We start from the raw sequence: 27734 nt of genomic DNA, 5'->3' as shown, positions 1-27734 counted from the left end.
CACGAACGGGCCCTCCTCGGGACTCTTGCGTCTTCCCCTGCCTCCTGCGCCCGCTCTGTCTGCCCTGTCCGCCGCCATGGCCACGCAGAGCACCTTCCAGAACATCCGGGTTTATTGTGAGTTCCAACGCCCTCCCCGCCATCGCCGCACTCACCCACCATCGGACAGGGCTCGCGTTTATCGTCTACTGGGGCATCGTACTTTTCGGTTACGACACGTGAGTACTCCTACGCTCGATCGGAACGCCGCGCTGGCTGCCAAACTCGCTGTATATGCGCCTTTTGCGCGGCCGACGCGTCTTCGCACGCGTAGCGCTGAACCTGTCTCTTCCCCAGCGGTATCGGTGGTGGAGTCGTCTCGCAAAACTACTTCAAAGAGCACTTCGGGCTTCTCAACCCCGACGGATCCCCAAACCCGCACAAGTCGGACCAGGTCTCCTCGAACGTCGTCTCCGTTCTTCAAGCCGGAGCATTCTTCGGAGCTTTGGGCAGCGCGCCTATCTCAGGTGAGCGATCGTTCTGGCCCATCCCTGCCTACCCCTGCACCAGTCCGAACCCTCTTGCCATTACGTGCATAACGTGCTGCCAGACGTCATTTGACGTTGTCGCGCTGTTCTGGGGGTGATTACGGGGATGATACCGCCCGTTTCGCGCAGGTGACGCGGCTTCGGGCCCCTCCTGCCCAGTGCTCCGCTTTCCGGCGCTGCATCTCATCTTCACGGAATAGGTCGCTGACAGTCTTTTCCAGCGCGCATCGGGAGGAAATACTCCCTCCTGGGCTGGTCGATTCTCTTTGCCGTCGGCGCCGTTCTCCAGACTGTCGCGGGTGGCTCGCGCGGGATCGGATACATCTATGCTGGTCGTGTCATCGCCGGTGTTGGTATTGGTGCGATCTCTGCTGTCGCGCCTGCGTTCGTGTCGGAGTGTTCGCCAAAGGAAGTCCGTGGGCGTATCACTGGCCTGTTCCAGATCATGGTCGCCGTCGGTGTTATGCTCTCATACTTCATCAACTGTGAGTCCAATTTGGCATAGCAGTAGTTGCGCCTGATAGCTGACTGCGAGCCCAGTGGGCGTCAGTCTACACATCCACAGCGGCGCAAGCGTGTGGCGTATCCCCTTCGGCTTCCAGCTCGTCCCCGCGGGCATCATGTCTCTCGGCCTCCTGACTGTCAAGGAGTCTCCTCGTTGGCTCGCGTCGGTAGGTCGTGGTGACGAGGCTATCCGTAACCTCGCCTACCTGCGCAAAAGGCACCACGAAGACGATGATGTACGCAACGAGATGGCTGAGATCGAGGCTGCAATCGAGGAGGAGCGCGCTGCGCGAAATGGCCTTGGGCTCCGCGAAGCGTTCTTTGGCAAGGGTAACTTCATCCGGTTCGTCATCGCCGTCGTCATCTTCATCCTCCAGCAATGGTCGGGCCAGAACTCGGTCAACTACTACGCGCCCCAGATCTTCCAGTCGGTGAGTGACTTTGTCGCCACGCCAAAGTACCATGCTTATCCGGCGGACGTAGATCGGCTATAAGGGCACCTCCAACTCGCTCCTCGCGTCGGGTATCTACGGTATCGTCAAGGTTGTGGCTACCGCACTCTTCGTGTTCTTCCTCGTCGAGACCCTGGGGCGTAAGCTGTCGCTGTTGATTTCTGCGCTCGGCATGGGCACGCTCTTCTTCATCATCGGCGCGCTCCTCAAGACGCACCCCCCGCCCGCACAGGCGATTGACCCCCCTCCGGCAAGCAAGGCGATGGCTGCGATGCTCTACATCTACGTCTGCTTCTACTCGATGGGCTGGGGCCCGCTTCCCTGGGTGTACGTCTCGGACATCTTCCCCACGCGAACGCGTCACTACGGTCTCGCCACCGCCTCCGCGTCGCAGTGGCTCTTCAGTACGTGCCCTCCGGCTCTCCCTCCTCTGGTTCGGAGCTGACCGTGACGCAGACTTCGTGCTCTCGAAGGTGACGCCAATGCTCGTCACCGACCTTGGGTACAAGATCTTCCTCATGTTCGGAACGATCAACATCGCCGGCATGGGCACCTTCGCGCTCCTCATCCCGGAGACCAAGGGCCGCAGTCTGGAGGAGATGGACATCATCTTCGGCACCGTCACTGCGGAGCAGCGCCAGAAGGACATCGAGCGCCAGGAACGAGGTGAGCGTCGCGTCTTGGCACCGAGACCGAGCGATTTTCGGCGACGGCGGCAAATGGTTCTTGGGGCCGTGGAATAGGACTGACGCTGACGGAAAACTCTTTGACAGTGCTCGACCATGACAAGAACGAGACGACGTCGGAGCGGTCGATGGAGAACAAGGCCTGAGCGCGTTAAAAGTGCTTCGGGCTCCCCTCCCCTGTCCTCACGCTCTCCCTGTCACGTTTCTCCACGATTTTGCCACCTTGCTTTTTGTATATTACTCCGCCTTCTTTGTATTGGTAGAACGGAATTCCATTGCTATCAAACTCCTCTCTCCGTCCTCGTCCAACGCGCTCCCGTCCGATCGAATAGTAAGTTCATTAGTAGCTCCGTGTTGCCAAACGCGTGACGTCACGCGTTTCGGGCCGACGCGTGCCGGAATCTTTTCGAGATCAGTGTTATCTTATCTTTTTTTCTGCTGCTTCCACTTTTTCCTGGCTTCGTCGCGACTGACTCGATCCTCCTTCTTCCCATTTAACCTCCCCCTTCCTCCTCACACACCCAACCCTTCCTTTACCTCGATTGCGATGGCGCCTCTGACCCACCCGTCGATCAAGGGTGAGTCTCTTGGTCGTTGAGGCGAGGATAGTAGCGGCGATCGCGTCGATCCATTTGTGTTTGCCGCAATTCGTCTCGAAGCTCAGCACTGCGCGCATACAGCCGCTTTCGCGCGGAGTATACCGCGTATATGTGCATACGTTGGCGTATCGGATTCTGATTTGTACCCATTGGATGGACGCTGGTCGCTGTGCCCATTTTTTGTAAGGGGCGATCGCAACGATTTCGTTGGGACCTACGAGCCTACAACGTACTCATGAAGTACGGACACTGACAACCTCCCTCGCTTTCAGATGGCTGGTTCCGCGAGATCTCGTCGCAGTGGCCGGGCCAAGCGATGACCCTCAAGGTCAACCGGATTCTCCACGTCGAGAAGAGCTTGTACCAGGACGTGCTCGTCTTCGAGTCCGCGACCTACGGCAACGTCCTCATCCTCGACGGCGTCATACAGTGCACCGAGCGCGACGAGTTCTCGTACCAGGAAATGATCGCCCACATCCCGCTCGCAAGCCACCCCAATCCGAAGAAGGTCCTCGTCATCGGCGGTGGCGACGGTGGTGTAGTCCGTGAAGTGCTCAAGCATGACACTGTGGAGGAGGTCGTGCTCTGTGACATTGACGAGGTGAGCTTCCCATTGTGCTCTGCGTAGCGCGCGTACCAATACCGCACCCAAGGCCGTCATTCGTGTGTCGAAGCAGTTCCTCCCCCACATGTCCTCCCTCCTCTCCGACCCCCGTGTCACCGTCTTCGTCGGCGACGGATTCAAGTTCCTCGCCGACAATACCTCCACCTACGACTGCATCATCACCGACTCCTCCGACCCTGTTGGTCCGGCCGCCTCCCTCTTCCAAAAGCCCTACTTTGAGCTCCTCCGCGACGCCCTCGCGCCGGGCGGCCACATTTCCACTCAGGGCGAGTGCCTCTGGATCCACCTCCCGCTCATCCAGGACCTTCTCAAGACCACGCGCTCGCTCTTCGCCGAGTCCGAGTACGCGTTCACGACGATCCCGACGTACCCTTCTGGCCAGATCGGCTTCATGGTCGCGTCCAAGGAGCAAGGCCGCGTGCTCTCCGCGCCGCTCCGCACCGTCCCCGGCTGCCGGTACTACAACGCGGAGGTGCACAAGGCCGCGTTCGTGCTCCCCGAGTTCGGCCGCGCGCTGCTCTCGGAGAACCGGGACGTGCGGCCCAAGTTCGGCGCGGCGGCGTTCGAGGGCGCGCCGACGCGCAAGGTGCTCCTGCTCGGGAGCGGCGCGGTCGCGCTGCCGTGCGCGGAGTACGTCGTGCGCGACCCCCGGAACGCGCTGACGATCGCGTGCCGCACGCTCAAGAGCGCGGAGGCGATGGCGGAGGGCCTGCGCAACACCACCGCGGCGTCGCTCGACGCGGGCTCGGAGGACCCGGCGAAGCAGGCCGCGCTCGAGGCCGCGATCGCGGGCGCGGACCTCGTCATCTCGCTCGTCCCGTACACCCACCACGTGAACGTGATCAAGGCGGCGATCAAGGGCAAGACGGACGTGGTGACGACGTCGTACATCTCGGACGGCATCCGCGCGCTCGAGCCGGAGATCAAGGCGGCGGGGATCGTCGTGATGAACGAGATCGGGCTCGACCCGGGCGTGGACCACCTGTACGCGGTGAAGACGATCGACGAGGTGCACGCGAAGGGCGGGAAGGTGAAGGAGTTCCACTCGTACTGCGGCGGGCTGCCCGCGCCCGAGTGTGCGGACAACCCGCTCGGGTACAAGTTCTCGTGGTCGCCGCGCGGCGGGCTGCTCGCGCTCCTCAACAACGCGTCCTTCCTCGGCGCGGGCCAGCAGGTAGACGTGCCCGGGACGGAGCTGATGGGCGTCGCGAAGCCGTACTACATCTCCCCCGCGTTCGCGTTCGTCGCGTACCCAAACCGGAACTCGGTCCCCTTCCGCGAGTTCTACAACATCCCCGAGGCGGAGACGGTCGTGCGCGGGACGCTGCGCTACCAGGGCTTCCCGAGCTTCATCCAGGCGCTCAAGGCGCTCGGTTGGCTGGACCTCGAGAAGAAGGCGTGGCTGAAGGAGGGCATGACTTGGGCCGAGGTCTCGCAGCAGGCGACCGGCGCCCCTGACGCGAGCGAGAGGTCCGTCACCCTTTTCTGTTCTGCGATTCGGTGAGGGAGCTAACACTGTCCACGCTACCAGCACCCTGATCGCGCGCGTCGAGGAGATCTGCAAGTTCGCGGACGCCGCCGACGGTCGCCGCATCATCTCGGGCATGAAGTGGATCGGGCTCTTCTCGGGCGAGAAGGCGACGGTGCGGGACGGGACGCTGCTGGACACGCTCTGCGCGCAACTCGAGACGCTGATGGCGTACGCGCCCGGCGAGCGTGACCTCATTATGCTCCAGCACAAGTTCGTCGTCGAGTGGGCGGACGGGAAGACGGTGCGTGCCTCTGTTCTCTCTCGCCCCTCGCATGCGTTCGGCCAACGCTGACTGGACGCGCGACTGCAGGACACGCTCACGTCGACGCTGGAGGCGTACGGCGAACCGGGCGGGCACTCGGCGATGGCGCTCTACGTCGGTGTGCCCTGCGGCATCGCGGTGCAGCTCGTGCTGGACCGCAAGATCAGCACCCCGGGCGTGCTCGCGCCGTACTCGAAGGAGATCTGCGACCCGCTCCGGGAGATCCTCGAGGAGCAGGGCATGGGCCTCGTCGAGCGCGTGCTTTGAGCGTGCCATGCGACATCAAAATGGTTGTGTAAGAGTTGTGCGTGATTGTAGTCCTTGAATTTGTGTACCGATATACTTGGAGTTCTATCGATCGACTGATACGTCCCTACGCTCCTCGCGTCACTAGGGAATGGCACGGGTTCGTGTAACCTGTGTGCGTAAGGTACAGCTCCTCAGATGGCTTGACTTGCATGAGGAATTCCCCATCGTCACACCGACCTGCTGGTTTTGGTCGTGGTAATGGTCCTAAATCGACCGAGTTGGCAGGTATCTTACCAGTCACTCTACTAGAACCTTACTAGCGGGAGTACACCATATTCAAAGTCAGACAAGCCTATCCACCCAGGGATAATGCATTGGTGTCGTCATGTGCCCGGTACCGCTCGAGGTCAGTACATCGATATTACCCACCGTTCGCCTCGCCGAGCTCACGATGACCCCTACTGAACGGCCGGGGAGTCACCATAGGCGGCGGGGGCCGCCGGCAGTCAATCCCTGATGCGCGCGCCCCCGCGTCGGCATTTACCCGTTTTGGCAATGCTGCGCGATTCCTGTGAAGCTCATTTGATCGACGCCACGAGGCACAAGCAAGGCTGCCATCGATAAAAAGCTGGCAGTGCACGCCCACCTCAGGTACCCATCGCCTTCGCTCTCGACGTGAACATGGCGGCACTGGTCTCCCCACCCAGTGACCCCAAACCTCTGGCACAGTTCCCCACCCCTTTCGAAAGCACCTTTGTCGCGCCAGTCACGCTCGTCGAGCTCCGCATGCGAAGCTACTCGGGCAAGATCCGCTCCAAGCCGCTCTGGTGGGAGAAGATCCACGACGCGACCATCGTGGCCAGATGGCGGGAGGAGATGGTCGCACATGATTGTGAGAACGTGGAGCGCTATTGGGGAGGGGCTCACCGCTTCAGGCTCTACATGAAGAGGCCGAAGGAAGTTGTTGCTTACTCCCATGACGACGACTCTGAGGGGGAAGAGGAGGAAGAGGGAGTCGATGGTGGAAACACAGAAGGCGAAGAGGCGCGGGGCGAGGAGGATCACGAGTCAGAATCGGACGAAGAAGAATACCGGTTCAGTACTTTGGTCAAGCCGTGGCCGCGCGATCCATTGAGCGAGACGCAAATAACCTATATCTTCGACGAGCTGCGCTACGAGGCTGCGAGGCGTGACCCAGCCACGGGGATCTTTGTGAGTGTCATGATGCTTGCCGAAACCGCCACTAAGATTCGACATCACAGGCGAGCGCCATCCGCAAGGTCTACGAATCCCATTCTCTCGTCGATGCCAGTATCAAGGAGCAGCTCATGCGCGCTGCTGCTCTCTTCGAGAATGTTCCGGAGGACGAGAAGGACTGGCACCCTGGCGCCGACGGACAAGTCCTCGACCTCGTACACCCGTCCCTTTACCCCGTCTGCATCGGTCACAGCTTGTTGCGCATGGCTGGCCCTGTGAGCAGACCGCCCAAGCTCATGCTGCTTGACAACGACAAGTACATCAGCTCGCGCCCTGACCTCCAGGAAGAGAGCGACTACGCCGTCTCTCAAGCTTACCAGTGGCTCCCAACGGACTTCTCGGTCAGTGCGGACGGAGAAGTCACCGCGCTCGATTACATCAACAACGCCCACCCTTCCCGGCATCGCGCGCTCTACCCCGTCGTCACTTCTCTCGTCGCGCGCTTCGTTCCCATGTTCGAGCGCGTGCTCTCCGACGCCCTGTCCCCGGAATACGCATCGCCGATCCACGAAGCACCCCACGAATGGTACGACCACATCGACGTGCATTCGCCGGTATGGGATCCAGAGGACCATGATAGCTACAGAAAGCTCTGGGAAGCATGGGCGGCGCAACACAGGTGGCCTCTGATCCCTGAACCCGAACCATTCGCGCCCCCGTCCGCGGACAGCCGCGTGTCCTTCACGCTCAAGGGGCGCACGGTGCAGGCGATCGTCAAGCTCGCCAACATCCACCTCACACCGGAAAAGCCGACGTACCCCGGGGGCTCGTGGCACGTCGAAGGGATGGCGAACGAGCGGATCGTCGCGACGGGGCTCTACTACTACGCGATGGAGAACGTGACCGAGAGCCGGCTCGGGTTCCGGATGCGGGTCGGCGGGGGCGACTACGGGATAGACCTCTCGTACGAGCAGAGTGACCACAACGGGTACGTCGTCGCGTACGGCTTCGGGCAGGACGACGCGCTGAACCAGCCGATCGGGCACATCGTCGCGGCGGAGGGCAAGTGCGTCGCGTTCCCGAACGTGTACCAGCACCGGGTCGAGCCGTTCGAGCTCGCGGACAAGACGCGGACCGGCCACCGGAAGATCATCGCGCTCTTCCTCGTCGACCCGACGATCCGGGTGCTGTCGACGACGGACGTGCCGCCCCAGCAGCGGGAGTGGGCGCTGGCGGAGGCGGTGAGGGCGCCTGCGATGCAGAATCTCCCGCAGGAGCTGTACGACGAGATCGTGGCGTTCGCGGAGGGTGGGTTGATGTCGCGGGAGGAAGCGGAGGAGCATCGCCAGAAGCTCATGGCGGAGCGGTCGGTCTTCGTGGACGGTCACAACGAGAATAGATTCGAGGAGGGGTTCAACATGTGTGAGCATTGATAGCAGCGGTGTACAATATATGTCGGGCGCGCAAGATTGGCCAAGAGGGCGGCAACATGTAGTCTGTCATAGGCAGATCCAGCCCTGCACCTGGCAGAACTCGTGAACAGGAGGAAGAGCGGAATAACGAGTCGCGGAGATGAATCAAATGCGAGGAGATCAGCTTTCCCAGGAAGAGCCAAGGGCTGTCCCACGCCGCCCACGCCGGGCCAGTGGCCAGTGCTGGTCCTCTCCTCCTCGAGATCCATGTGAGTGCTGCTCTCGACTTAGAAGATGGCAGAGATACAAAACTGACCAAAGTTCTTTCCCCCCATCCTTATCGGTGCAGATCAACTCGTTGATGGCTCAAACATCATCAAGTTCAGTCCTAACGGTGGCTCACATCCCCAGCCCCGTACGCTTGTCGCCCACAAGGCACAGCGCTATCCGCGCTTCGCGAAGCTCACCTTCACCGCCGTACAATCACGCCCCACCTACCGACTGGAACTTTGAAGACGCGGTGGCTCGCTGGTGCGGGATTCCCGCGCATTGCGTCGGAGATCTCAGATGAGGATGGTTTCGAGCTGGAGGTAAATCTGTCCGCCCTTGCCAGAAATTTAACTGCGCTCGGCTGCTTCTTGTTCTCGATAGGTCACAACCAAAGCGATTAGACCCTAGAAGTTCGAGGTGAGGACGTGGTTGGTCTGATATGGTCGTGGATGATGGCTCCCTCTTGGACCTTGGTGGCATGGCGGTGAGGACTGCCCCTTTGTCTCGCCGTACTGCCTAGCATAGCTCACTATTTTGGTTAGTTGTGTGGGTGAGGGGGGTTCTTAATGACACGTCCCTACGAGCAGGCCGACCGCCATGGGTGCCCTGTAACGTATACCGCATTGAACTAGCTGCTCGCGACGGACAACCTGTGCGTCTTGAATGACTCCCTCGATCGTCAAGCCGTTTGAACTCGCGGAAGAGACCCAAAATAAACGTCGGGAGATCTTGGCTGTATTTTTGTCGGCCCATTCCAGCTGTTTTCATAACGATGGGCCCTTGATGGGAATTAGACGCATAAGCGAATTGAGTCGGAGTCTTAACAAAACATGCGACCCATCAGCATCATGCGCAGAACGCTTGCGCAAGGCTCTAGCGCCAGCCCGGCAGCAGCCGGCAGCGTGATGGGGCCATCGGGCCGTGCGCGCGTAGCGGGCGGGGTTTTAACTTTTAAACAGCCTATTCGAGGACGATTAGCCGAAGGGCCTATCGTTATGAAAACAGCTGTCAACTACGGATGTGCCTTCCCGGCAGCGGAAGGGGGTGGTCGCGAATGTGGAGGTGGAGAGGGTCGTAAGCGCCAGCCCTTAATCGGGAAAATCGGCTGATGTGCCCCGTTCCCACGGATTCCTTGACTTTCATTTCCCGGTCATCTGCTTACGACATCATCTGCGACTTCTTCCCCTTCTCCCAGCTCGGTCGATGCAGCCGGAATTGCCACCTGAACTATGCGACAGAGTGATTGACGCTGTTGTGGATGTTTTTGACCTCCGCCATTGCGCCCTCGTCTGTCATCAATGGCGAAACAGGGCACAGTTCCGCCTCTTCTCCGTTATCGTCCTCAACGTGGGTCGCTACTATCTCCCGGAACGCGACAGACCCGAGCAAATGCTGCAATCAGTGATCTCTGCACAGCCTGGATTCGCTCTTCTCGTGACCTCTCTTACACTACGCCATTCTGCTGTTCTTTCAATGCGCGTTACTAGATGGAAGGAGGACGACATCAAGAATTTACCTGCTCAACTCCCGAATCTTCAACGTCTTGTTCTCTCTTCACGCAACGGAACCTATTCGCAAATTTCAGCACAACTACTTACGTCGACGCTTCTAAACGCACACACCTCCCTCGACTATCTCGTCCTCGATGGCGTAGATCTACCAAAGCGCTCCTTCAACAATACATTATTCGGGATCCAGCGGTCGCCAGCTGCCCCTGTTCTCCATCATCTGAAAGCCGTATGGACTCCCACCTGCTACATTCGTGGGTTTTCTGGGGTTCTTCGCCCGGATATCCACCTCTTCCTCGACGCACTCACGACGCTCGGCCTCATCTCCCGCCAAACATTGCTCACCTTGGATCTTCCTCATTACTGGAAAATCTCCGAGCACTGGCAATCGGATGTTTACGCAACGCTCAAGCTCCCGAGCCTTGAAATTTTCGGCATCATGCTCAGTCACTCCCAACACAACAACCATACCGTCGACGATGGTACCCGTGCGTTTTCCTTCCCTTCAATACACCCACCCGGCTCATCTTGATCCCACAGATCTACGCACGCGTGAGCTCCTCGATGCGCTCGCTCCGTGCGCGCGCCTACGTGCCCTCCACATCACCTACGGCGAGCCCGAACTTCGCGAGTGGTACTCCCTCCGCCGAGAACACCTTTCCGCCGCCCTCATCTGCTTCCTCCGTGACCACTTCTCCCGCACCCCGCCGGCCCATCCCCACCTGGAGGAGCTCAAGCTCACGGTCGCCTATTGGGCCAAGGACGTCAAGCGTGCATGGTCTCCAGTCATCTCGCAGCTGGCGGCCGTCCTTTGCGATCGCGCGCGATATCCCTCCTTCCGCCGCCTACACGTCTGCAAATTGGTTGCAATCAATCAAAACGACTCCGACCGCTCTGATCTGGACGCGGCCCGCAGGATCGTTTCGGGCCTGTTCTCAGCCTTTGCGGTCCCAGGCGTTGAGCTGATCGTGGACGCCGAGTTTTTGTTCGGTGATACGGCGGAAAAAGAGGATATGCGCTTGGATTCGGATGCAGATATCGAAGGGGACACGGGGATGGGACGGGCGTAATCCGTGAACTGGTACTTCGCCTCCCCGCGATGAAAGAGACGCCCAGTACGTAGCTCCCAAAAAGTACTGCATTCTCCACTTTCTCACCACGCTCCCTAATATAGTATTGTACAAACCATCTCTTTCGCAACCTGTATGGGCTGCGCTCATATCTGCCGCTTGTTCGCGTTTGCTCGTCGCCGAGCTCGCGTTCCGCTTCCGAGTTCTCCGTCTTTTTTTCCCTTTCCACTGCTTTATCGACGCTTCTCTGTTCGGCCCCTCTCCACCTTACACTCTCAACCCATCCCCGCCTTATGATTTCAATGCGATCTCCATAGGCATTCGCTACTCCGTAAGCAGGTTCTCATCGTCAGATCCATCTCGTCGCTTAATACCCCATCCATATACAGTTCGGCCATAGTGACGTATCACGGACTCGGGACTGTGCATCCCTCTGCCATGCAGCCTCCCCGGTCTCAGCGTCCAGATGCTCGGATCAACTCCTTCTCGATAGCTCCAGCCAAGAGCCGGTGAACGTGAGACGTCGGGTGCCCCGTGTCTGCGCGGAAAAGTCGCCATCAGCACCGCGCTTCACGAAACCAACTCCCCAGGCATCCGCACACTCACTCCACCAAAAGTACGTCGGGTCGTGGCACTCGCAAAACCTGTCCCGACGACAACGACCATCAGCTCACGCGTCCCCAGCACCGGAGGCCGCGCACGCACCCAGTGATGTTCGTGAACCCGTAGCTCGCCGCGCTGTCGAGCACGCTCGTGAAGAACGCGTGCGCGTCGAACGTGAGGACGTGCACGTCCGCGTGCGCGCGCCCGAACGCGGCGGCGTGCGCGAGGAGCGCGGCGTTGTAGTCGAGGATGTTCTGCCGGTACGTCGGCGCGATGCTCGTGCCCAGGTGGTCCGGGGAGCGGTCCAGGGGCGGGACGGTGACGAAGAGGTAGGCGCCGCGCAGGTCGTGGTCGTACGCGGTTTGCTTGTCCACAGTCAGATACGCTGGAGCGGTCGTGGGGCGCGAGATGGGGACGCACCACTGCGCCGAAGAGGGCGTCCATCTCCTTCTCCCAGAACGCCTTGTAGTCGAGCTGGGCGACGCTGAGCGCGGGCGAGGGGGATGCGCGTTGCATGTACGTACTGTGGTGTTCACGAGCGTGTCGCCGGTGTCGTTGATGCCGATCCAGAACGCGGTCAGCGTCTCGTTCGCGGGATGGGGGACGACGTCGGAGCCGTACGTGGCCCACTCGCGCACTTGGTCGACGAGGTCGACGGAGAAGTTGTGGTGGAGGGGGATCCTGGGCGCATGCAGTGAGCGCGGCGACGTCCCGCGGGAAGGCATGATTGCACGCACAGCGATTTTTCAACGTCCGCGCCCGAGAACGCGAAGTTCCACAGCTGATGCGGGCTGCAGTCGGCGGGACGGCCTTGGAAGCACCCAGTGAGGTACTCGGTCTGTGCGGCGATAGCCGTAAGAACACCAGAACGAGAAAGTAGAAACGAGCACATACCCAAGTAGGACCGTCCGAGGCGGTCTCAAGTGTACTATGTATGAGAAGGCCAGTTGAGGTAAGTACCTGACAGAGACTCACCACATTGAATTGGATCTCGTCCTCCAACAGGTCCACCGGAGTGTACGAAAAGTTGAGCGCACTTCCTATGAAGCTTCGGGGAGTACGCATTGCATAATTTCATGATAAATTAGCAGGAGGCGGCTCACCTGAACTTCGGGTAGCCTTTCGTGCCCCCAACGAATGTGTAAGAGTCGCCGAAAGCATAGAAATACTTGGTCGTCTCCCAATTGAAGGCAGGCTTTGTGGAGACGGGGAAGGCCCATGTGGGAGCTGCAATCAGAGAGAGCAAGAAAAGTATGGTGTTGAACATCGTCGAGGGGCGTCGACCGTCTGGTAGATCAGTGAGGTCGACCAGACTCCAGAGGCCCAGCGGTATAAATACGACGCAGAGGCCTGGTAGACCAGCCTGGACTTACCTGCTGACCGGGCCATTGAGCCAGCCGTACCCTGCGGCCCGGCCATCGTCTTCCGTCGCTACTCGAAGGGCAGCTTAGGCGGCCAGTCGCTCTGTTCACGAGGACGAGGAGCAACGTCATGAGGAAAGAAACCAACCTTCGATAGGCGCCAACTGCCGGTCTTCCGGGCCGGAGGCACGAGATCACTCCCTCACAAAAAGAGCCATTTCAGCGACGGACAAGCCATCCCAGCCTCCAGGTGGCAGGAAAGTCGCAAAAGAATACGGTTCCCACTTCATTCCCATTAGCCGACTCGAACGACTGACCTCGTCATTACTAGTGACGCGCTCTACCAACTGAGCTAAACGGGACATATGATGTAAATGCAAAGCAAAACATATATTAGCCTTGTTTCTGCACCGAACATCGCTTCCAACACTGGCACAGGCTCGACTTGCCACACCGCCTAGCTGAGTCCCAGACTCACCCCACGATGAGCCAATACCGGTCAACACCGACGGACGGCTACCGCACGGCCACCTCTGCGCTTCAATCGAGCACAGAGAGCGTGCTCAAGACCCACCTCCCTCTTCCCGGCGACGAGCCCACGCTCGATCGAAAGCTGCACTTCGAGTTCCTCCTCCGCAACCTCCGCCAGGGCTTTCCCGAGCGCTACACATCGCAGGATGCCAGCCAGCCATGGCTCATCTACTGGACCCTGCACGGCTTCAGCGTCTTCGGCGCAGGCTTGGATGACCAGACGAAGAAAAGGCGAGTGGCGCAATATTCCGCGGACGGATGGTTCGCTCACGAGCGAGATCGCAGGACGATCGCCACGCTGCTCGCGATGCAGCACCCCGACGGCGGCTTTGCAGGCGGGCCCGGGCAGGCCGCGCACCTGCTGCCCACGTACGCGTCGGTGTGCGCGTTCGCGGTCGTGGGCCGCCCGGGAGAGGGCGGCGGGTGGGATGCGATTGATCGGTGCGAGATCGCGGCCGGGACGGTCGACGGGCGGTCGCTGACGATGCTGTCGTGCGCGCAGGAGGAAGATGTACGACTTCTTCATGTCGCTCAAGCAGCCAGACGGCTCCTTCCTCGTCAGCCACCACGGCGAAGTCGACGTCAGGCAAGACCACCGTCTCTCGCAGATTCCGCCGACTGACCGTCGCCGACAGGGGGATCTACTGCCTCCTCGTCTCCGCCACGCTGCTCAACATCATGACCCCCGAGCTGCTCGCTGGCACCCCAGACTTCCTCGCCACCTGCCAGACGTACGAAGGCGGGTTTGGGAACGCCTCCTTCCCCGGATGGGCGTTCGAAGCCGGTGCGCCCCGCCCCTTCCTCGTCACCTCACCGCTACCGATCTCATTCTCCCTGCAGACGATGAAGCGCCACGCCCGCCCCGCGCTCCCGCAGACCCCGCCGCGCCGCGCCCGCCGCTCGGCGAGGCCCACGGCGGGTACACGTTCTGCGCGACCGCCTCCTGGGTCCTCCTCCAGCCGTACCTGCGCCTGCACTGCCCCGAGTCCCCCGCGCGCCCCAAGATCGATCTGCGCGCGCTCCTGCGGTGGTGCGTGCAGATGCAGGGCGTCCCCGCGGAGCTCGGCGGGTTCAAGGGCCGCACGAACAAGCTCGTCGACGGCTGCTACAGCTGGTGGGTCGGCGGCTGCGTCGTGCTCGTCGAGACCCTCGTCGGCGTCGCGGCGCACCACGAGCCGGAGCCCCCCGCCGAGACGCACGCGGACGAGGAAGGCGACAAGGCGTGGGACGACGTCGATGGTGAGCACGCTCGCGTTTGTCGTCAGACCCCCAGCTTATAGGCCACAGACTCCCTGTTCGACCGGCGCGCGCTGCAGGAGTACCTGCTCTGCGCGGGCCAGCACCCCGCAGGCGGGATGCGCGACAAGCCCCCAAAGTGAGCGTGCGCCGTCCACCCGTCCCCCATCCCCGGGACTCCCGTGCTGACCTCGGGCCTGCGCGCGCAGAGGCGCGGACGCGTACCACACCCTCTACTGCGCCGCCGGGCTCTCCGCGGCCCAACATCGGGTCACGCCCTCGGCCGCGCGCCAGGCCGCCGTCGAAGCCGCCTGGAACGCCGACGCCGCGGCGTCTCGAGACGGTGAGAGCCCACCGCCGATCCCACCGGTCTGCCGCATCCCAACTCACCACACGCGCGCCCCAACTGTAGGTTCGAGCTACGCCCCGCCGACGGAGGCGGACCGCGCGCGCGCGGCCGCGCTGCGCAAGGCCACATTCGCCCACATCCTCTCCTGGGCCGAGGAGGAGGGCGCGGCGACCTACCTCGGGGGCAGCGCGAATCGCGTGGTGCGTCCCGCCCTTCCCGCCCTTTCTTTTCCGCCGGTGTTGGAAATCGCGCGCGCGCCCGGCAACCCGGGCTCTTGACTGCCTGCCGCCTGTGCGCCCGTCACGCGTCCCGTCGCGCCCCCGTCTATCCCCCTTTCGTCCACCCGCTGCGCCTGCTCGCTCAGACTCGGGCTCCGCCCGTGCGAAGGCCGAGGGTCACCGTCGGTCCGACCCCTCGCGCGCGTGCAGGGGCTCGAGGGCCCGGGCGGTCAGGGTCCAGCGGGGGTCTGATGACGCTCCGGGATCTGATCTCAGGGCGCGTGCTAACCACGTCCGCGCAGAACGCGGTGCACCCGCTCCTCAACCTGACCGTCACCCACGCGGACGGGATGCTCGCGCACTTCTACGGCCAGGCGCCGCCGGCGCGCCAGCCTCCGCGCAAGAAGCAGTGAAGGTGAAGGCGAAGGCGAAGGCGAAGGTAGAGGTGAAGTGGGCCCGACCGAGGTGCGCGTCGATTCCCGCCGATGTCGACGGCACGTCCCCCATCCCCCCGGTCGTCGAATTTGTTTTCTCACAGCGGGGATCTGTTTCTCGATGCTGACCTGGACGCAGGGAAATATGCCCCGTTCGGGTCTGGTCGCGATCGCGGTTTCGGACGTCTTGTGCTTGGGTCGGGCGGCATCACCATGCGTTCGAGGCACGCGATGGTCGAGACGGGAGGGATTTGGACGTGTCGAACCGGCCGGGGCTCGTCCAGGACACCGAAGGGGAGTGGACTACTCCAACAAAGGGGCCGGGGTTCAAGCTTCAGGTGGAGATTGCTCTGATGGACCGCGCTGGATCCGGCGTCGCAAGGAAATAAAGGGGGCAGAAGCCGTGCGTGTACTTCGTGACTGCAATTTGACACGGGCCATCGCGAATCGCGGTCTCGGACGTGGTGTGTCGGTTTCTGACACGATGGAACCTGCGCGCGACGAACGTCCGGACCGGTACTGGTCCTCGTCCTTCGTGCGCCGGGTCGATCAGTCGCGTTCTGAGGTCCAACGTCCGGGAGGTGCCATCCGCCGTCCGCGGACGGCAGACCGCAGGCCAAAACTCAGTATTCAATCTGGATCCCTCGGCGATCCGGAAACCTCGCAGGAAACCTCGCCACCCGATTGGGGTCCGAGCGTGCGCGTGCGCGCGTGCGCATCAGTTACCAGTACGCCAGGATCCCGGAACCTAAACGTCGACGTCCCAGAGCGTACAAGCACATGTACCGCGAGCCGGCATCTATGCAGAGCGAGCGACATCAGCGCCCGAGGAGGCCGGTTCCGATCGTCACAGTCCATGCATGGGTCGCCCGCCCCGTCCACCTGAGCGGACGTCCCATCCGAGTTCGCTGGCCCCCCTGCCACTCCCTTTTGAGCGCCCGAGGTGTTGTCGCTCACTCCCATGCCGTGTCGAGGTTCATCCGGGACCGCAGGCGGGCCGGGGGAGGTCGCACGGGCGTCGATTAGGCACACCGGCTACTCTGCAGGCATGGGTTTTGTGAGTAGATGTATGGCCTATTGTAGGGTGCGTTCAGTACTGATAGTAGCTTACGGGAACCGATGGTGGTGTAGTGGATACATTGTGGGACGGGCGTGCGGAGGGTCGGGGCGCGATTAGGGAGCAGGCGGGGAGCGAGCAGTCAGTGGCAGTCGGGGCGAACGAAGGGGTGAATAATATATGTGTGGGCTCAAGGTAGAGCGCGGGCGCGACGCTCGGGAACGATTCGACGCACTGAAGTTGTGGCGGAGGAAGGAGAAGTCCTGGCCGGGCCCAGAGGAAGAGAACGTAGGAGGCTACATCGCGCCCATTGCGAACGCGAGAGCGTGTCAGTGGAAGACGGGACGCCGCCGCTGCCCCGTGCGCACACGCGCACCGAGACACCGTCGTCCTCACGGAGGGAGGAAGAGCCTGGGACATCGCCATTCAGACTGGCCTCTCCCGCCCACTCACGCAGGCCCGTCGCCCGCGCCCGCCCGCCCCGAGCTCAACCTCAGCCCCCTCACCTCCCTCTCCAACCAACTCAGCCTCCTCCGCTCCTCCCTCCGCTCGACCTGCATCTCCCGCAGCCGGCGCACGAGCGCGCCCGCACGCGCGCGCTCCTCCATCCTTGCCGCGGTCGCGACGGGCAGCAGCGTCGCGACGTCGCCCCACGCGCGCCAGCCGGCGGCGCCGGCGACGCGCAGCGCGGGCGGGACGCGCGCGCGCTCGAGCCCGGCGTCGACGGCGTCGGGCCAGCGCAGGCCCGCGCGCACGGCGCAGCCGGGCGGGAGCACGTGCGAGAGGAGGAGCGCGACGGGCGGGGCCGGGCCGATGGGGGAGAGGCCGACGGCGAGGGAGGTGAGGGACGCGAAGCGCGGGAGGTCGTCGAGCGCCGCGGCGGAGGAGGACGGGAAGGAGGAGGAGGAAGAGGACGGGGAGGAGGGCGCGCGCGAGACGGGCGCGGAGGAGGAGGAGGGCGTCGAGTCGTCCGAGTCGGAGCTGGGCGAGGTGTGCGGCCCTCCGTTTGCGTGCGCGTGCGCGTACGCGTGGCTGCCCGCGGCGCCCATCGCGCCCTCGGACCGCGCGCGGTGCGGGCCTGCGGGCGGGGCACGCGGAGGGGGCGCGCCGGCGGTGCGCGGGGGCGGGAGGCGGGCGTCGAGGTTGAGGGCGAGGTGGCGGAGGCGGGGGCAGTGCCGGGCGAAGGGGACGAGGGCGAGGAGGGTGAGCCGCGGCGGGGCGTCCTCGGGGACCGGCTCCGGGTGGAGCTCGAGGACCTCGAGGGCGGCCCAGCCGCGGGCGAGCGCGTCCGCGTCCGCGTCTGCGAGGTTGAGGGCGTAGTCCCACCGGAAGCGGAACTCGCGGAGGTGGCGGGAGGCGAGGAGGGGCGCGAAGGTGGCGGGCGTCGGGCGCGCGGTCGCGGGCGGGGGCGGCCAGGAGAGCGGCATCGAGGGCTCGATGATGAAGTCGAGCGAGAGCTGGGCGAGGTGCGGGCAGCGGTCGCGGACGGCGGCGAAGAGCTCGTGCAGGGTGTGGGGGGGCACGGTTGCGACCGCTTTGAGGTCGAGCTCGGTGAGCTGGGCGGGGAAGTGGTTCGCGTGCAGGAACTGGGTCGCGTGTGGGATCTGGGCGGCAATGGAGAGGCTGCGAAGGGCGGGGAAGGAGTCTCGGGGCAGCACCGGCAGGGGATGGCCGACGTCGAGGCGGTCGCCAGTCGATACCGCGGAGGGATCGCGGAGGGAGATTCGTTCGAGGTGGCGGAAGGCGGCGATATTGGAGAAGAGGCGGGGGGTGAGGCAGTAGACGGGCACGGTGATGTGCTGGAGGTGCTGGAGACCCTGGAGGAGGTTCGGTACGTCATTCTCGTAGCTGCGCACGGGCTGGTGGAAGCTGAGCTCGAGGCTGGACAATCCGGAGCAGCGTTCTGCCGTTTGGCGAAGGAAGTGTGGGAGGGGCACGCGGTCGGAGCAGTAGAGATAGAGGGAGAGATGCTTGATGCGCCGGTGGAGGAAGGGAAGGACGAGGAGCTGCCGGTCGGCTGAATAAGGCATCCATTCGATGTGCTGCACATTTGGGAAGATTTCTGGCGTAGGACAGGTCGCGACGAGGTCGTCGTACACCTGGGCGTTGAGGGGGATGTGCTGGCGAGGGAGAGTGGTTCGTGTGCTGGCAATGTATCGCTGGTCGTGTCGGAGGCGACGGACTCTGCCGGAGTATCGCTGAAATCGGTGCCAATCTGCGGCGGTGAGCGGTCGCTTGAAGACCTGGAGAAAGCGTGAGAATGGGGTGGAGACGTGAATGAGGAGAGCGGGAGCGGACATAGGTGCTGGGGAGCTTGTCCGCGGACTGGGACCGGCGTTTGCGGAGGACGAGGGGGGCAAGGACGGTGACGACCCGTTTGAGATCGCGGATCTCTGACCAGAGATTGTCGAGGGCGAGGTCCGACCAATGCCTGCAGACGGCTGCGGCTGAAACGAGATGCCTCGGCTCGAGGTAGGCAAAAATCATGACGACGAGCTCGTCGATGTGGGCGAGGCTCGGTGGCTGCATGTGGGCAGGGCGGCGTCGGGGGTGGTTGGGACGGGCGCGTCGGGGAGGGGGCGGAGGAAAGGCGTCGGGAGGCTGTTTTGGCCAAGGCTATATACCGCCAAGCTATATACCGCCCACATTCTCCCTTAAGAGGCCGATAAGACCCCGAAAGCGCGGATCGAGATCCGGGGCATCTTCCCACGCCCCGTCCCCCGCCCCGGCTGTCGCGCCCCCGCCCGCCCCGTGCACCGTGCGCGGCAGGCGAGGGCCAGCAGTCGCCGGTGCGAGCGCTCCCACGCCCGGGCGCACGCAGCCGGCGGAGGACACGGGGCGGGGAGCACGCCCATGAACGCCGGGAAATGAACGCCGGGCGTCTGTGCTGCCCTGTGCTCCAGACGCCCGGGCTTCATTCGGTGTTCAAACCGGTCCCGCCCCGCTCAAAGGTCGGAACGCGCCCAGGTCGTCGTCCGTGCAGCTGCTCGTTCACTGCCTCGCCCCGCGCGCTCTGGGACGGGGCTCATCAGGACCGCCGCGGCTCCGGGCAGCTTACACACGGGGTCGGCAGCAGCCTCGGCCTTCGCGCCCGAGAACATCGGACGGCGTGCACGCCGAGGGAACGGGTCGCCTCCTTTCGTCCGGCCCTCTCTTAAATCCTGTTTCGCTTCTGCTTTGATGCACGCGTTCTCCGGTCGCGTGGACGTCCCCCGTCGTCATTTCACACATCAGCTCACAAGTCCCGACTCCCATTCGCCTTCCACCATGTGCCCTTCGGCATCTCCGTCGAACACCACGGCAACTCAAAATAAGCCCCCGTCCAGATCGTTCTCCCGCCGCCCGCGCGTCCCCGCCCCGTCCCCTTCAAAGCTTCAGGCCCGCCTCGCGCCCCGCCTCCGCCTCGTGCCCGCCCACGCGCCCCTATCATGGCCCCATGCTTATTCACCGGCCGCATTGCCTCTACACAACCAACGCCCACTCCCGCTCGCCCCGTCCGGCCGGCCTTCTTCCTGGCCCTGCCCCCTAGATCCCCGGGCGAACCGCGCTGGGCCGACCGTGCGAGCGCGTGCCTGCGCCCCGCGCGCAGACTCAATGGCCTCTCCCCCACGGCCAGCACGCGGCGCGCCGCCCGAGACCGTAGACGGTCTTGGGACGTCTCGGCGCGCCGCGTGCACCCCGAGCTGTCCCGCGCGCTGCGTCTGGCTCGTGGCGTGATCGCCGGCCCTCTCCTCGCGGCGAACGCGCGGGCATTAGTGGCGTCACCGCCCCTGCGACGGTTCGCAACAGGGGTGATCGGCGTTCTCGCGTGGGGCCACGACAGGATCGCGAATCGAGGGCGGGGGCGAGGACGAGGACAACACTGCACTCGCCCTCAGGACGAGCTTGTGCGCACACGGTTCAGCGTAGCTTGGCGTCCGAGGTGCGCGCGGGTCGCACGGGAAGGGTGCGTGCGCGCTGCTGTTGCGAGTATACGTACCCGGCGCTGGCTGGGCTACCGCTGCGAACGAGAAGCCTGCCCGACTTTCTTTTTTTCCCGGTCAGTCTGCCTAAGCTCCCGCAAGGTTTGTTCGAACTTGCCAAGTCCACGCGTTCGAGAGTCCAGACCCTCGGCCGCAGTGACCAGGCCTGTGAAGGTTGGTCGTCGAAACCATAGTAGCTGTGCGCCCCTGGCTAAAGTCGACATGTCCGATCGCAGAACATATCGATGGTGGGTCCGGTCCGGTCCCCCCAGCTGCAGCGCTCGTGTGGCTACGCACGCCACCAAACCTCTCCCGCTAGCCGTCTTGGGACCTGTCGCCAAATGCTGGGGCGGCGATGCCCGATATGGGATAGTCACCTATAGCGCACCGCTCCCGCCCGTTCAACGAAACCGCGCGCGCACGTGCCGTGCGCACGGGGTCTCACTACACTCAGTGTCTCATGTACTAGAGCGAATCAGCGACCAACGCGCGCTGGCCTCTCGGGTTGCGTTTGTCCCGTGCATTGCGGAGATACAGGGATGCGCATCTCCCCCGTCTCCAAGACACGCTCGGGCGGTCCACCAGCCTCCTGCCCACGACGCATAACAGCACATGTACACGCCGCAAGGACCCCGTCGGGCTTCATAACACGACCCTGAGCGCGGCGGTGACGGGCGCCGGCCATCAGACTTGCCCCGGATGAAGAGTTGTTACCGGCCCCCAGTCGGCATTAACCAGCAATCAATGCACATTGCATCCCGTCTTTGACTCCAGGGCGCAACGTGCTCCATAAACAAGGCCTGACTACTAGGGCGGGAGACCAAGCGTGCTCGCCCGGTGAACGTCTCAACGGTGCACCGGTGCGGTAAGCCGGTGCGACGGCCGGCGTTCGGTCAGGGCCCGCAGAGGCCGAGCACGATTACGACGTCCTGCCATTGCACCTGGCAGTGCGAGCCGGCCACGGGCTGGAATTGCAAAGAGCCGGCTTGAATCCGAGCGCCGTTGATCGCGTGGTGCGCAGGAAGCGTGCCGCCAGGGACCAAGTGGCAAGAGAGTCACCGTGCGACAAGCGGCGTTCCAGGCGCGTCGATTGCACGCGCCGACGATGGCCTTACGGACATTGTGGGTGGCCGCGCGCTCCGCGCGGGAGGATCGGGGCGCGGGTGCGCTGCGTGCGGTGTGCGCCCCCTTCTTCTTCTTCGTCTTCGTCTTCTTCTCCTCGTCTGGCGGCGAGCATGTGATCAGGGCCTGCGGCTGGGGGTCTGGAGAGGCCTTCGCGTGCCGTACGGGCGTCGGGCGGTATGTCCGCGACCGGAGGGGGGCGGGTGTGTGCACTGGCGGCGGAGGTGGTGCTGGGGGCGCTGCTGAGGTGAGGCCGGGAAGGACGCGGGTTTATTCAAGAACCGCAGCCTAAGAGCCGGGGCCGTACATACAAGAAGTCAACGCGCTGGGGCGGGTCCGAGTCCGCACGTCCGACAGCCTACCGTCGAACCGCGGACGTGCACGCCAGCGCAGGCGCACTGCGTCATGTCGAGCCTTCTCTGCACCGGTACCTGCGAGCGGAGGGAGATCTAGCAGGGGACGTAAGTACGCACGTCCGTCCGGTGCGTCGGCGGAGAACCCAGGACGAGCCCCATTGGCCGCAGCGCACGCTCACCTCGGACCGCCCGCCCTCGCCCTCTCCCTCTAGATCGCCTCTCCTTCTCCATCTCCCTCTTCTATCCGACTACATACCCGCCTTGCCCACGACCACTCACAGCAGCACACACCCCTCGTCCACCATCGCCGCCGCCGCGCCCGCGGCCCGCCGCTCCTCCAGCACCCCGCACCGCATCCTCAGATCCTCCACCTCCCGCTCGAGCGCCGCGCGCCTCCCGCGCTCCTCCGCGCGCACCCGCGCGAGCGGCGGCAGCAGCCGCGCGACCTCGGTCCACCGCGCGGCCCCCGCCTCCGTCTCCGCCCTCCGCGCCGCGTGCGCGCGCGCGTCCGCCTCGCCCTCGACCGCGACGCGGCCCCACTGCCGCCCGCCCGGGCCGGCGTCGACGCTCACCCGCACCCCGGGGGGCAGCACGCGCGAGAGGAAGCGCGCGACGGCCTCGGCGTCGTCGATCGGCGAGCAGCCGACGTGGAGCCACTCGAGCGCGGGGGAGAAGCGCACGCCCGCGACGCCCGCGCCGCTGAGGAGGAGGGCGTCCGCGGTGGGGGGGCGGACGTCGGCGGCGCGGGCGGCGAGGAAGAGGCCGAGCTCGCGGAGGCGCGGGCAGTGGCGCGCGAAGGGGACGAGCGCGGCGAGCGTGAGCGGCGGGGGCCCGGAGGGGTCGACGGCGGCGCGCACGGGCGCGACGCTGAGCTCGAGGTGCTCGAGGCGGGGCCAGGCGCGGGCGAGGGCGTCGAGGTCGGCCGGGGCGAGCGCGAGCGGGGTGTCCCAGTTGACGGTGAGCGTGGTGAGCGTGGGGACGGCGAGGAGCGGGCGGAGGGTGTCGAGGGTGAGCTGCTCGTCTGGGGCTGCGGCGCCGCCGCGGAAGGGCGAGGGGTGGGGGTCGCCGGCGTAGTCGAGCGCGAACTCGGTGAGGCGGGGGCAGGCGGAGACGACCGCGGCGACCACTTCGTGCACGGCCGCGGGGGACTCGGGGTTGATGGAGTGCACGTAGAGCTTGCGGAGATGGCGGGGGAAGAAGGGCGCCGACAGGAAGCGGAGGAGGGCCGGGAAGTGCACGCTCACGCTGAGGTCATCCAACGAAGGGAAAGCGCCTTCGGCGAGCCTTGGGTCCCACTCGGTGATGTCTGCAGCTGAACCGGAGCCCTGGTGCTCGAAGAATTCGAACTGGATGACTTCGATGTGCTCGCTTCGTGAGAGCGTCTCGGTGATGCGGCTCGTGATGCAGAATTTGGGCAGGATGACGATCTTGAGCTTGGGTAGTGCGCTATACAGGCGGCACAGGTCGTCCTCGATTTCGCGCACAGAGAACTCGAACCGAAGGTCGAGTTTGGTAAGCTTCGGCATGCGGAGCGCAATGTCCTGGAACAGCACGCCGAAGGTGTATGTCGGAGATGGGGTAAGATGGACCGCGAATTGTTTGACGTTTTCGTGCATGAGCATGAGTGACAGGCGAAGTCGACCCGCTTCCCATGTGAGGGACGACAGTTTCGGAAAGAGGTGAGCCGACGTGCGCGTCTGCGCGATCTCGTCGAAGACTTGCGCCCCCCGGAGACGGTCCTCACCCACGTCGGATGCGACCTCCAGAGTGCGCACTCGGCTCGAGTAGCGCACGAAGCGCGCCCAGTCATGGGGTTCCAAGGGCCTGCTAAATCTCTGCAAAAGCGAAATCAGAAACCTTCGTCATTTGCACCGCCTACCACTCACGTCTTCCTCTTCCGGCGACGAGACGATGGGAGCAAGAAGTGAGAATGCTTGCTCCAGGTCGTCTACTTCGCGCCACAGGAGGTCGAGGGCGACTTCCGACCACGCTTTGCATACCAAAGCGTTCATCGCGTTGTCCGCGTCCTCCAGGTGCACAAAGACGAGCTCTAACAGCTCTGGGATGGCGAGCACACGGCGGATAGCCGTTCCAAATACGGCATGCTTGCGAGACAAGGCGTCTGAGGCTAGTAGGGATACAGGTGTTCAAACGGTCGCCTTGAGCAACAAGAAAGGTGATACACTCACATCTCATTTAGTTTCAAAGATGCTGACAAGTCAGGGTCAGAAGCGTGCGTTGTCGAAAGGCGGTGGCAAGTGGTCAACTCGACTGGGACAAAAAGTCGAACTTTGAAGGACGTGGGAAGTTGAGACAAACACGTTTTGCGGATAGGTATATATCAATTGATATCAAAAATAGATCCCGTTTAGCTCAGTTGGTAGAGCGCGTCACTAGTAATGACGAGGTCAGTCGTTCGAGTCGGCTAATGGGAATACTCAATAGCGGCCTGTGCCTCCCTTTTTCTATCCCGGTTTATGGGATATACTTAAAGCCTGATGATGAATCCACAGAAATGTGAGTCCAGTACACGCGCGTCTCACACATTTCTATGACATCACTTCTATGTATACGTGGGTGCCTACGAATCCTTTCGTAAAGACTTGAATGTGAATGTTCAAATCCCAGCCTCGCGGTATTTATTTCTTTGATCCGGAATCGGAAATTCTGGCCCATAGTCCATGAGAAGCTCCACGCCTGCTTTCAGCTTTCTCTCTACGAATCACTAATTAGCGTGCCTGGGGCGAGGACCGATCCACAAAACCCAGACTCACTTGCATACAACCCCACGCGCTGGTTGCCGTACACGAGCATTACTGTATAGTGCATAAGCGTACTCACGTACCAAAATGCAAGCTCAGGGACTGCGCAGGACTCACTCGAAGGTCGCACGTTCGCCTTTCCCGCGGAGGCGTGGTTGATGAATCGCGCGGGATTGCCCGCGTACGTGCTGTCGATCGAGACCTGCTCGTTGACACCAAAGACGTAGCTTCTGCCCCGCGCGAGCGCGACGATGCTGTCCGCCAAGCAGGTAAGCAGAGCCCCCGCACGAGATGTGGGACGCGCGGGAGACGCACTGGCGCGTGTCGAAGGTCGGCTCGCAGATGAGCTCGCCGACGTACTCTGGATCGCGTCGTGTGAGCGCTCCACCTGCCCACGGGCGAGGCCGACGCGCACCTAAGACCAGGTCGCCCTTCTCCGCGTCCTCGGCGAGGAACAGCCCGATCCCGAGCGCGCTCGTCTTCGCCTCGACCGCCTGCGCTCCCCCGTTCGTCGTCTGGCTGGATTTGATGAGGTGACGAACGCGGACGCACCTTGCACGCGCCTCGCTGGATCTGGCCGTTCCTGCACGCCGTCCCGCACGGGCCGCACACGGCCGAGTCGCACTCCCGCTTGGCGAGCCTGCACGGGCAGAGGTCGGACGGGCACGCCGCCTTCGGGTCCTTCTTCGTTTGCCGTTTGCCCTTCCCCTTCCTGTTGCCCCCCGCGTTCGACCTCGCGCACTTGCACCCAGGCCAGCGACGGACGCCTGTTACCGTCGGGTGCTAATTCAGAGGGAAGTAAAAGGGAGGGAAGAGAGTGGGCGCACACGTCCTTGCGCAGGCACAAGTCCTGGAGCAGTGCGCTTGGTTTCGTGCACATTCGCAGTCGACGCACGGTCCGGGGTGCCGGCACGGGCGGTTCCTGTGTGCCATTAGCTCGGGCGCCGAGACGGAGGAGTATGCGCTCACGGGATGAAGTTTGGAGGCAGTTCATTACCTGAGGCCCGAGTCAACGTCGCGAAGCAATCAGAATGAGTGCAGCGTGAGCCTTACAGAACTTCGGCGTGGGTTGTCGCACGTCCGGCTGCGGAGCAGAGGTCCTCACGTGCTGGCGACATAGCACCGCGACCTAGAGATCGACGTTTGGCTGAGGCACCGCTCCTCCTGTGAACGTGTAAGGAAGGCGCACTTCGAAGCACGGCTTTCTGCACAGGTGTGCGAGGTCGCACGGCGTTGTTGGCGGCGCCAGTGTGCAGAAGAGTTGCAGGTCGTCCTGCTCCTGAACCGTCCAAATGACGTCTGACTGTGCCGTGAGGATCGTTAGTCACGATATCGACATGGATCCGCAAAACGCACCTCAGACACGTCCTGAATGGGCCGATGCCAGGTGCAGTTTCTGCTGCAGGGGCTTTCTGGCGTAAGAGGATGGAACGGTGCCGAGTTAACATACAACGGCTCGCGTGGGTCGAGCACGACTTCATCGAGACCTGTAAGAACGCATATGAGGAGTCATTCACGGTCAGCAAGGCCTGCGCGCACGATGGGTGAAGCAGTATGCGGTGAGGCAGTCCGGGTTGGGACACCACAGCGTCATGTAGTCCTGCAACCGCGTTCGGGTGTCGTTCGCCGCCGGACGAGCGGTGTCCTCGAGTTCGATCGTGTCGCAGACGGAAGGTTCCGGCCAAGGGAGACGATCGCTGGTAACTGACGCATCAGACTCGCTGACTTGATATGTGAAGTAGGGGACGTACTTCATCTTCTCAGTCCATATCGCGCCCCACGAGGACCTTGTGCGCAGCTCGAGGGGGAGGATGCCGGTCTCGTCCATTTCTTGGGGCGACATCCCATGCTTTGCTTTCAGCCTGCGAGCAGTCTCAAGCACAACAGCGCGCACTGTTGGGACCCAAGACTGGCTCAGCGATCCGGATAAATAACAGCAAGCATCGAGCAGCGTACCATCAGGGCCTCGATATTCTTCTTCCCAAGCGAATCCTTCATGATCTTCCACATAGTCGTCAGTGGGGAACGCAGGGTCGTCTGGGAGTGGGAGGTAGGGCAAGTAGTCTGGATCGTCCTCAACAAGGACATTCGCTGGAAGTGGTGTGCACGACTCGTACGGCGGGTATGGTTGTGGGAGTGGTTGTGACGCCTTGACCAGTGTAGCGCGGACCAGCGATGACCGCGGAGACGGGCCATCGAAGATGTGGCGGATGAAAGCTGCGCCGTCGCTGTTGGTGTGATTATTGGACACGAAAGCATTTTCAGCAGATGACGAGGACGGCGAGGGTGCAATGAGGTCGTCGAAGGTGAGGGTATGGGACGTCTGCGCAGGTGCAGATGCTGCGAGTCTGGAGATCTGTTTAGTGCAGTAATCTTGCTCCCAAGCATAATAGTCGTTCCATGTATCGCGAAACTCGTGTACTATAAGATCACTTCGTTCGTCTGAGGGCGCGGACATTGATCTGACCACTTTCCTGGAGAACAACATTCTCAGTTAGAGCTTTGAGCAATACGCGGCGAGGAGTATTACTTCCGATGCACTTACTGGAAGGTCGTGGTTGAGAGTAAGCTCCTTTTTGGGCCGGACGAACTCAGCCACAGACGCGTTGTTTGCTCCTGTTGTACCGAAAGCCCCGCTGCGTGCGAGCTTGCCAGCACGTGCACATCCTCTAATGCGACGCGCATACACTCAAGCCCCAACGTTTCAACCTCTATCCCATTTCGCGAGTCGCCGTAGTCCATCACCTTGACCTACGCTCTTTCGAACGGCGTGTGGTTTGTCTGCTTTGCAACAGCGAGATCCTGCGGAACCTAAGTTCAGTGAATGTGAACTCTTCACCCGCCGGGTTCTG

At 62.8% G+C, this 27734-nt stretch overlaps 9 protein-coding genes and 2 non-coding genes across 11 annotated transcripts; 6 read left to right on the top strand and 5 right to left on the bottom strand.

Moving 5' to 3' along the window:
* Positions 1 to 76: 76 nt before the first annotated feature.
* Positions 77 to 2314, top strand: BXZ73DRAFT_42969 (general substrate transporter; the record flags this gene model as incomplete). The annotated part of the gene is made up of 8 exons (XM_048019060.1): positions 77 to 116; positions 169 to 217; positions 336 to 505; positions 748 to 1011; positions 1067 to 1461; positions 1514 to 1886; positions 1939 to 2148; positions 2256 to 2314. The coding sequence occupies 8 exons, from the start codon at positions 77 to 79 to the stop codon at positions 2312 to 2314; spliced, it is 1560 nt and encodes a 519-aa protein (XP_047880268.1).
* A 401-nt stretch (positions 2315 to 2715) lies between these two features.
* Positions 2716 to 5452, top strand: BXZ73DRAFT_43184 (saccharopine dehydrogenase; the record flags this gene model as incomplete). Its single annotated transcript, XM_048019096.1, has 5 exons — positions 2716 to 2746; positions 3040 to 3368; positions 3421 to 4862; positions 4924 to 5164; positions 5234 to 5452. 5 exons carry the CDS (start codon positions 2716 to 2718, stop codon positions 5450 to 5452), a joined length of 2262 nt encoding a protein of 753 aa, XP_047880267.1.
* A 768-nt stretch (positions 5453 to 6220) lies between these two features.
* BXZ73DRAFT_43264 (uncharacterized protein) lies at positions 6221 to 8064 on the top strand (the record flags this gene model as incomplete). The annotated part of the gene is made up of 3 exons (XM_048019109.1): positions 6221 to 6394; positions 6548 to 6646; positions 6697 to 8064. 3 exons carry the CDS (start codon positions 6221 to 6223, stop codon positions 8062 to 8064), a joined length of 1641 nt encoding a protein of 546 aa, XP_047880266.1.
* A 1507-nt stretch (positions 8065 to 9571) lies between these two features.
* Positions 9572 to 10891, top strand: BXZ73DRAFT_75746 (uncharacterized protein; the record flags this gene model as incomplete). Its single annotated transcript, XM_048022263.1, has 3 exons — positions 9572 to 9660; positions 9801 to 10309; positions 10362 to 10891. 3 exons carry the CDS (start codon positions 9572 to 9574, stop codon positions 10889 to 10891), a joined length of 1128 nt encoding a protein of 375 aa, XP_047880265.1.
* Positions 10892 to 11346: 455 nt separating this feature from the next.
* Positions 11347 to 12761, bottom strand: BXZ73DRAFT_99136 (uncharacterized protein; the record flags this gene model as incomplete). The annotated part of the gene is made up of 9 exons (XM_048027909.1): positions 11347 to 11429; positions 11498 to 11535; positions 11597 to 11859; positions 11915 to 11968; positions 12019 to 12175; positions 12232 to 12332; positions 12389 to 12412; positions 12470 to 12542; positions 12598 to 12761. 9 exons carry the CDS (start codon positions 12759 to 12761, stop codon positions 11347 to 11349), a joined length of 957 nt encoding a protein of 318 aa, XP_047880264.1.
* A 383-nt stretch (positions 12762 to 13144) lies between these two features.
* Positions 13145 to 13217, bottom strand: BXZ73DRAFT_t55. The gene has a single exon. It is a non-coding gene; the product is annotated as a tRNA-Thr (tRNA).
* A 122-nt stretch (positions 13218 to 13339) lies between these two features.
* On the top strand, positions 13340 to 15602 carry BXZ73DRAFT_88830 (terpenoid cyclases/Protein prenyltransferase; the record flags this gene model as incomplete). The annotated part of the gene is made up of 9 exons (XM_048025091.1): positions 13340 to 13617; positions 13672 to 13827; positions 13889 to 13972; positions 14022 to 14170; positions 14227 to 14625; positions 14674 to 14761; positions 14832 to 14965; positions 15035 to 15171; positions 15492 to 15602. 9 exons carry the CDS (start codon positions 13340 to 13342, stop codon positions 15600 to 15602), a joined length of 1536 nt encoding a protein of 511 aa, XP_047880263.1.
* Positions 15603 to 17129: 1527 nt separating this feature from the next.
* Positions 17130 to 19209, bottom strand: BXZ73DRAFT_43041 (uncharacterized protein; the record flags this gene model as incomplete). Its single annotated transcript, XM_048019074.1, has 3 exons — positions 17130 to 17680; positions 17774 to 18923; positions 18979 to 19209. The coding sequence occupies 3 exons, from the start codon at positions 19207 to 19209 to the stop codon at positions 17130 to 17132; spliced, it is 1932 nt and encodes a 643-aa protein (XP_047880262.1).
* A 3186-nt stretch (positions 19210 to 22395) lies between these two features.
* Positions 22396 to 24201, bottom strand: BXZ73DRAFT_43088 (uncharacterized protein; the record flags this gene model as incomplete). Its single annotated transcript, XM_048019082.1, has 2 exons — positions 22396 to 23953; positions 23993 to 24201. Coding segments are annotated over 2 exons (1767 nt in total), but the record flags the coding sequence as incomplete, so codon positions are not given.
* Positions 24202 to 24482: 281 nt separating this feature from the next.
* BXZ73DRAFT_t56 lies at positions 24483 to 24555 on the top strand. Its single transcript has one exon. It is a non-coding gene; the product is annotated as a tRNA-Thr (tRNA).
* Positions 24556 to 24737: 182 nt separating this feature from the next.
* Positions 24738 to 27340, bottom strand: BXZ73DRAFT_43051 (SET domain-containing protein; the record flags this gene model as incomplete). Its single annotated transcript, XM_048019076.1, is given in 14 exon segments — positions 24738 to 24835; positions 24895 to 24936; positions 25000 to 25136; positions 25198 to 25243; positions 25298 to 25376; positions 25435 to 25649; positions 25710 to 25804; positions 25852 to 25879; positions 25936 to 26011; positions 26024 to 26040; positions 26220 to 26369; positions 26422 to 26527; positions 26609 to 26775; positions 26839 to 27340. The coding sequence occupies 14 exon segments, from the start codon at positions 27338 to 27340 to the stop codon at positions 24738 to 24740; spliced, it is 1758 nt and encodes a 585-aa protein (XP_047880260.1).
* Positions 27341 to 27734: the final 394 nt, after the last annotated feature.

Source organism: Epithele typhae, assembly GCF_022376455.1.
Source record: "Epithele typhae strain CBS 203.58 chromosome Unknown BXZ73scaffold_10, whole genome shotgun sequence".
NCBI classification, from domain to species: Eukaryota; Fungi; Basidiomycota; class Agaricomycetes; order Polyporales; family Epitheliaceae; genus Epithele; species Epithele typhae.
This window is presented reverse-complemented; position numbering and strand designations above follow the sequence as displayed.